Genomic DNA, 8614 nt, shown 5'->3' with positions numbered 1-8614 from the left:
GAGTGAAGCCAAAACCAAAAAGGGCCCCCTCCCTTGGCGTAATTCTTCAAACTTCTCTCAGACAGAGGACCTGCAGAGGAGCCTGGGATCACGAATGAAGGGTCAATGTATGCTCACTTGGTAAATTGTAGTTCCAAAACATCTGAAGGGACTTCTCTGCCATACACACAGCTAGGCATAACCCATCCCACTACTATGTATAAAGTGCTGAATATTGATTTTGCTGACTGCATGGCCTTTTGCAGTGAAATTAAGACAGGTTGCCAGAATCAAATTCTTAGATTCCAGCTTAGTTTTGCTTAGCACTGAGTTCTGGGTGGCATGTTCTTGACTCCACAAAGATGGAGGTTTCTATAACAGGTAAGCCTTGGGACCCTTGTGGACAGATATGAAGATAGGAGTGGAGCACTATAACATCTACTGCCTTGTCTTCCTTGAAATGAAGGTCCAGAGGTTCATATGGATCGAAAAAGGAATACAGAAAAAGCCATTCAAAGGAACAGACGAGAAGAGGACATTTTCATTAGGAGTAGGCGATGCCAGCAAAAAACACTGGGAGCAGACCATAAATGGATTTTAGGCATGGCTAACTTAAGTCCATGGATTTCAGTGGGTCTAATTGGTGTATGACTTAGTTGGATACTACCCGTTGCTTTTTTAAAGTTTCCTTCCCACTGTTTTTAAGCCAGAACAGACATCGTAGTTACTATTAATAGGGCCATCAAGGCTGTGTTCTTTCTCAATACATTTTTTTAAAGCCTTCAAAGCCTGTGGCCATCAGTACATCTTATGGCAGTAAAAACCTTAATAAGTTGCGCATTGTCTGAATAATTTCTCAAAACATGTTCAAGCCCAAGAGATTTGGGAGACATTTTCTGCACCTTTTGCAGCTCTGTGACAAGTATTTTTGACAAGAGGCAACTAGAATCATACACTGAAATAAATATTATTCTTGACTTGCCCCTCAATTAGGAGTAAAATACTGTATGCATACTTCTTAGTGGCACACCAGACGCCATTGCTTGTCCCTTTAATAGGGGTCCCCAGCTGTAACGTTGCTTTAAGTGTGTGCAGTTGTCCACCACTATGTCACTTTCCTTATCCTTACCCTCCTTCCAAAGCACATTCAATGCATGTGATTTCCCTCAGAGAATCGTGGGAACTGTAGTTTCACTTACTCAGAGCTACAGTTTCCAGTACCCTTAACAAACTACAGTTCCCAAAGTTCTTTGGGTGAAGTGACTGAATGTACTTTAAATGGTTTTTTTTGGGGGGGGGTGAATCTTCCCCATTTTACCACTGCCTATTGCAGATTGTAAGCACCTTGGAGGCAGGGTTCTGCCCAGGTAACTCTTGTTAGGTTTACATCCGTGCTGATGGCATCCCAGACCCTCCAAGCGCCCCTGTTTTCCAGGGGCTACCCTGATTTAATGAAGCCATCCTGGTTTCTGACCGGGATGGCTGGTTTTCCTTAGGATGTCCCTATTTTCATTGGAGAAATGTTGGAGGGTATGGAGTTATCCAACCTTCAAGCCACCTGTAGGCAATCCTGTATAGGGAAGTGTATTTTAATGTTTAATTATGTTTTTATATATGTTGGAAGCTGCCCAGAGTGCTGGGGCAACCCAATTAAGATGTGTGGGGTATAAATAATAACATTATCATTATGGAATGGGACGTCCCTATTTTCATCGGAGAAATGTTGGAGGGTAAGGATCCTGCCGTGATGGATCACTTGCTTTCTGCCTTTCCTCCTATTCCTGTATACGCCTCCTCCCCTCTACACAGCATTGACTGGGTAGAGATTTCAGGAAGAACCCAACAACTGGTGGAAATGCTTCAGATCCTCGCCTAACAGGGGCAGCTGCGCGGGAGCGCAGTGGAATCAAACCAAGCAGTTCCCCTAGGAGGTAGGTGAACAAGCATTGTGGGTGGTCTGGCCAAGGCATACCAGCTTCCGAACCTTTAAAATGGAAGTCGTGCTGTTATCTCTGTTGGTAGAGCGTGTGAGCCTCTCAATCTCAGGGTCGTGGGTTCGAGCCCCACATGATCGGGCAAAAGATTCCGGCATCGCAGGGGGTTGGACTAGATGACCCTCGTGGTCCCTTCCAACTCGTATCATTCTATGTTCTTAAAACTGGATCATAAATTAGCCTCCATGTCTGAATGAATCACTGGTCTAACCACTTTGCAAACTCTGTAACAGTTCTGTGTATGAGATGGGGACATATACATATACATATATACATATACATATACATATACATATACATATCTCCAGCTCTTCCGAGGTCCCTGTCTGCAGATCAGACCAGAAGCTCCACCGACGGTGTGTTGTGTGTCTGTGTGTATTTGTGTGTGTCGGGTTACAGGCGCCTGGGGAACCTGCTTGCAACACAGCGCAAGTGGCAGCGCCGTTCCTCCTATCAGCTGAGAGAGCCTTCCCAGTTCTCCCAATACATTGGGCTAAAGGAGGTTTTTCTCCCCCTCCTTTCTTTCGGTCTGTGCGCCCGCCTCCTCCAAAGCATCACCACGTGGTCCTCCCTTAGCAACGGGAAGAGATGTTTTGGCACAGTCAGCTGGGGGCCAGGTTAGGATCCCCGAGGGGAATCCACAGGGTCGCGGGCATCTGGAAGAGGCGAGGAGAATCAACAGTCAGTTTCTGAGCGACTGCTGTCTTTTAAAAGCACACGGCCTTTAAGCATCAGGGTTTTTTTTGTTTTTGCTTAAAAAGCCATTCTGCAAAAATGAACCATCCTCACCCTGGGTAAGTGAGAAGGTTCCAGATCTTCAGGGGGAGGGTCAGGGGGGATGGGATAAAATGGGATGGGGCAGACAGCAGCTGTATATATTTTGTGTGTCTTAAAAACCTACCTATTCACCAGCTTGGCGGGGGGGGGGCTTTTTGGTATTGTTTCAGGGTTCATCTCCTTTTTGAAAATTACATATATGTGCCTTTTCTCCCCCATTACCAAAATGTCATTTTCTTTTCAAAATGAAAGAGAGGCTTTTATGTATAATGATGACATGCGTCACTCTCGCCGTCAGAGTTGCAAGCGTCAGGTGCTAAACCTCAATTAATGGAGCAGAAAGATATGTTTAGTGCAAAGTTTGTTAGACAGCAGAGGAATACGAACAGGGAAGTGCCACAGCTGAACTCATTCATATTCTCTTAGAGTGATGCGGTGGCATGGAGGGGTAATTTAATATTAAAAACCCGTATCCAAACTAAAGTTACTGTTATCTTCCTCCTTTTGGGTTACCTGCCTAAATACAGATTTGGCAGCTCCTGCTATTCAACCAGAGAAATCTTTTATGCAACTTAACTGATATTTTAAAGCAACTGTGATGAGTTGCTTTCTTGTAATGAGCCATCAGAAATAAAGGCTGGGAGGCAAAGTATCTCTGAGCTTGTCTTGCATTTAATTTAAGGTTTTCTTTTCCCTTTCCCTTGTATCTATCACCTTTTCAAAGAAGAAGAATAACAAGAAGAAAATGGAGGGGATCCAAATTTAAATCATTACAAGTTTCTTGCATTAGAGATGCAACAATAACTTTCAAATCCCATTGTCAACACTGACTGTTTTTTGTTTTATTTTTCTAATTAATTATTTGAGAATTGTGAAATCAACTGTAAGGAAAGCAACAGTAATAAATTCACAGCTGATCATACATTGCTTAACTTGCTTAAACATCCAGCTTTGGGTAATATTCCCACTTGTTTTGAACTTGGACAGATGATTATTTTTAAGTGAACTTTGAGTGTTTTAAACACATGAGCTTTAATGAAGATAACCCCTGAAGCTGTGTGTATAGATTAACTTAATGAAGACAAATCCATATATCTTGTTTTTGGCAAAAAAAAAAAAAATCCATTCTAAGCCATTCCAACTGAAATGCTGTATCTGGCATCGTTCTGGGAGGACTATTACACAAATCTGATCCACGGAGTGCTCCGATGTTCAATTAATGATGGACCTATTATGAATTAAGGGATCCAGATTAAGTTAGTTGCGCTTGGTTCTTATTAAAACCAATGGCATTTACATAATGATTAACTTACTCCGTTGATTTCAATGTGACTTAAACTTAACTAACTGAGGCTACAATCCTATACCCACTAATACCCACTAATTCTATACCTGCTAAGTCCCATTGAACTCAGAGGGTTATATCCAGGGCATAGCAAAAATATGCAATGCAGCTTTACATAATGATCATAAACAGAATGTGCAGGGAGAGGAACAGGAAACTAGGCTAATCTTCTACGATCTTCTACAAAGCCTCTCCACATAGTTTAGGCATACCTTTTTGACAAGGTAGTAGTGACAACTAGAAGCCACAGTGGACAAAATTGTTCTTCTGTGTATCTCTTAAAGCTGCTATAGACCTATCAGGGTATATACTGGGGGTGAGGAACATACAGTCTTGCAGATGTTGCTGGAACTCCCATCACCCCTGACTGTTGGCCATGCCATCGTATCTGTGGCTGTTGGGTACTGAGGCTCAATATTGCAGAGGGCGCTGCATGAGATGACTCTTTGGGTCCCTTCCAACTCTGTAGTTTGAAGATTCATACATTGGGAGGGCAGCAGGTTCTCCACCTGTGGCCAATGCTGGATCACTGGCCTTCAGCTCCAGCCCTACTTTTCTCCATCGCTGCCTATCAATACGGCTGCCTCCTGTGACCCTTGGTCATGTAAAGATATTTGTGTCAGAGACCCATCTTCACCTTGGTTCTTCAATCCTTCAACTCTGTCTCTTGACCATTCCCATGCATTGTTTTATTAGCCCACTTGCTACTCAATCACCTAAGCCTCTTTCTCTTCCTGAAAGGCTCTCCAGACCTCAGCTTTAACATTTATTCAGCACCCCTCTCTTATTAACCCCTTCTTGCCTGAGAGACCCTTCCTTACCCTTTCCTCAAGCCTCCTCTCCTCCATCTATTCGGGGTTTCCTATCTTCTAGAACTTTTTTCCAGTACTCATTCTGCCTTTGAAAAATAGTTCTGATTCTGTCTCCAGGTCCCATGTTGAGTCGATTTTTAATCCCAGCCAGACTGGCAGCTCCATTTTATCACAGAAGGCACATTGCAAACTTCTTCAGAGTTTTGCTTCTGGAAGTTAAATGTTCAGAAACATTCCATACTATTAGTCTTTTCTCAGCCAATCAGTGCCAGAGGCTTTACAGCCATCAACACAATACAACGTCTATTTAAATTATTTACAACTCACTTTTCATTGTTCACGGGACGCGGGTGCCTAGGACTTGCTGATCAGAAGGTCAGCAGTTTGAATCCCCACAACAGGGTGAGCTCCCGTTGCTCGGTCCCTGCTCCTGCCAACCTAGCAGTTCAAAAGCATATCAAAGTGCAAGTAAATAAATAGGTACTGCTTCAGCGGGAAGGTAAACAGCGTTTCCGTGCGCCTCTCTGGTCTGCCAGAAGTGGCTCAGTCATGCTGGCCACATGACCTGGAAGCTGTACACCGGCTCCCTCGGCCAGTAAAGCGAGATGAGCGCTGCAATCCCAGAGTCGGTCACGACTGGACCTAATGGTCAGAGGTCCCTTTACCTTTTCATTGTTCACACAACCCTAGCATGAGGAAAAACTTTAAAATACACTAAAACAACATTTCCTTTAAACAGAACTCAATGAAAAACCAAACATCATAATTTAATAGTGATTATTGGAACTTGTGAAATATATATAACTTTGGAAAGTCAACCAAATCTTTGTTCCACTTCCTATGCCTTTGCATCATGCATCATGCTCCATGCCTTACTGTGAGGCTAGATCTAGACACATTTTTTAAAAAAAGCGTTTAAGGGAAACACATTGTAAACCTCAAAGAGGGAAATAACATTGGCGAAAGACAGAACTCGACAGCACCACCTGGTGTCACAGTGTTATAACACATATAAAATGCTTTCCCTTTACTAATGTAGCTGAGTCCTAACATTCACCTGCCATTTGACCAGTTAAAGCCTGGGTAAATTCTTCCATAATTTCTCCCGGTAGCATGTGTACTGTGACCATTTTCAGATTCAGTGGTGACTCTTAAAGGAACAAAAGCAAACATTCAAAAATTAACTAAGATCTCAAGAGTGATTAGTCAACTAGCCTTGCCATGAGACTTCATGTATCTTAATGGGTTGTATATAATCTGCTGGGACTTCCATATTATACGAAACATTCAGTTTCCTATTAAATGAAGGCTCTGTACACAACACCAGCTTAAATGCAGCTACGTTGCTCTTTTCTCAATTCAGATCAAAGCAGGTTTTTGGAAAACTGAGTATTTCATAAGAAACAACAGGATATATACAGGATAGATATGGATTGTGACTGATGTTGAGTGTACACCACTTTCCAGTGGGAGTGTGCTAGATGCAGAGTAAACAGGAATGTGTGTACACTATTATATATTTACCCAGGGGTAAGGCCCATTTACCTTAATGAAGCTTATTTCTGAACAGACGTATGTAGGATAATGCTGCTATTCTGTTACAAAGGTGTCAGCTTTCTTTATCACAACTGGAAATAAAGCCACATTGGTCACTGTATTAAAGCTATTAAACCTGGGAAAATATCTCAGTTGCGGTTGGGTATCATTTCAGCTTAAGTGTAGAATTGGCAATAAAGTGCAATTGTAAACTATAAGGCAGAGATTGTAACTCCCTGTAACTGGCTCTACGGATCAATAACTAGGATCTTTCCAGATTGTTTCTTTGGTGTACCATTGCTAACTTAATTGCACCATGAACAATTAACCATGAAGATTTGTTTTCTAAAAAATAATAATAGAGACTTACGGAGTCTTATGTTCAAATCTACTTTCAAATCAATAAAAAGAGTCACAAAAATTTGCTCTGAAAGGCAACACTGTTTACAGGACATAAAGTACCGTGACAGTAGTAAAGGGCAGATAATGTATTTGGATCTTGCATCATAACCTGCCAAGGGGGCAGGTCTTTGGGTTGATAAAGCCGTAAGGGTTACGGTTCTGCGTTTCTGCATGATTAGGCCTTGATGGCTGGTGGCCTCATCGTGCCCTTTTCTGACTGGAGTTGTGTGCTGGTTGGAGCTGTGCGTTGCACACCCTAACAGGAGGTAGTGAGTTTAAGCAGAGGAATGGTTGAGACAAGCAAGGCTCAGGGCTTGCAGGACCCATGACTGTGTTTGGGGAGCAAGCCCTTCAGGAACTAACGAGTGATTGGGGGAATTATTCCAGTGCTAGGAGGAAGCTCTTCTCATTGCTACCTGTGGTTGTACACTTCATGTTTCCACCCTCTTCTATCACCACCCCAATGAAGATGCTTTATTCTCTTTTGTCTCAGGTATGGTTAGTAAGCTTGTGGTAAACAAACAGTGCTCCGTGCATTGCCAGGAACAGGTAACATAAGAAGAATGTTGTTCGCTTGTGGTCTTTCCAGTGTTGAAAACATAATATGTGTACTATGGTTTGCTGTTAACACTTGGAAACAGAAACCTGGTCTAGGCTTTCAGTACATAGTGTGTGCGCATGCATGTATTGTTTGTTTGAATGAAAGGCATACATTTCTTTAACAGGGTGGAAACCATGCCCACACGTAACCAGCGATGTCATACTAAATTTCATCGTATTGGACCTGCTGGGTGGGAAAGGAGCCCATTTCTTTCTCACAAACTACAGACTCTCATGAGATGTGCTTCAAAAGCAAAAGGCTGGGGTCCGAGTCTGCCTAGAAGCTAGATCATCAAAGCTGGAAGCCTTTCTCTGTGATCCAAAACAGCTGTGGAAACAGGGTTTGGGGGACTGGCCTAGCTTGGATGGATATAGAAGTGTCTCTTTGTATGGTTAAGTCCCTGATGTCTGTCCCTGTGCACATTTACCAGTGAGGGGAAATTGGAGGCACGTGATGATGCATGGGGATGAGAAAGAATGGGGACCAGTAATGGGCTTCTACTAGCACATGATGCTCAGATGCTAAACAGTGTTTTTAGCAGCAAATAGAAGTACAGTGGTACCTCAGGTTACATACGCTTCAGGTTACATACGCTTCAGGTTACAGACTCCGCTAACCCAGAAATAGTGCTTCAGGTTAAGAACTTTGCTTCAGGATGAGAACAGAAATCGTGCTTTGGCAGCGCGGCGGCAGCAGGAGGCCCCATTAGCTAAAGTGGTGCTTCAGGTTAAGAACAGTTTCAGGTTAAGAACGGACCTCCAGAACGAATTAAGTACTTAACCCGAGGTACCACTGTAAAGCCAAATATTGTAAGAAGACCAACAAATTACATATCTTCCAACTAGACACGCAGAATTTCCTTAATCAAAAGAAACTGAGGGTTTCACTGGATCTGAATCTGCCCCATTCTTGCCCATGGGGAGTAATGCTGCTTCCTTCAATCATACGCCGTGAATGCTAAGCCTTCACTTATACTGTAGCTGACAAACTGGCCAGCGTTGGGTTATCTGATCCAGAGAGTAGCCCAGGGAACTTCATGGAGAACTCCAGGTTGAACCCAAACCCAAACTGTCCAGGTCATGATCTATGGCAAGTGTGGGGAATGTTGGTCATTGGTAATGCTTTATGGGGCTGATGAGAGTTGCAGTTCTACAATATCTGGAAGGCC

At 43.0% G+C, this 8614-nt stretch overlaps 1 protein-coding gene across 5 annotated transcripts in view; it reads left to right on the top strand.

Annotated features, from left to right (window-relative positions):
* The first annotated feature begins 2552 nt into the window (after positions 1-2552).
* ERICH3 (glutamate rich 3) overlaps positions 2553-8614 on the top strand; it is a 62164-nt gene continuing 56102 nt past the window's right edge. For 2 of the 5 annotated variants that reach the window (XM_081914620.1, XM_081914618.1), the window contains exon 1: positions 2555-2767. In XM_081914620.1, coding sequence (XP_081770746.1) covers positions 2748-2767 — 20 coding nt within the window. In that variant the 5' untranslated portion in view covers positions 2555-2747. Of the gene's footprint in view, positions 2768-8614 lie in introns of all 5 variants that reach the window. The other 3 variants (XM_081914619.1, XM_081914615.1, XM_081914621.1) reach the window with 2 other exon arrangements.

Source organism: Podarcis melisellensis (assembly GCF_964234715.1).
Source record: "Podarcis melisellensis genome assembly, chromosome: 6".
NCBI lineage: Eukaryota > Metazoa > Chordata > Lepidosauria > Squamata > Lacertidae > Podarcis > Podarcis melisellensis.
The sequence above is the reverse complement of the archived record's forward strand: the minus strand, read 5'-3'. Positions and strand labels throughout refer to the sequence as shown.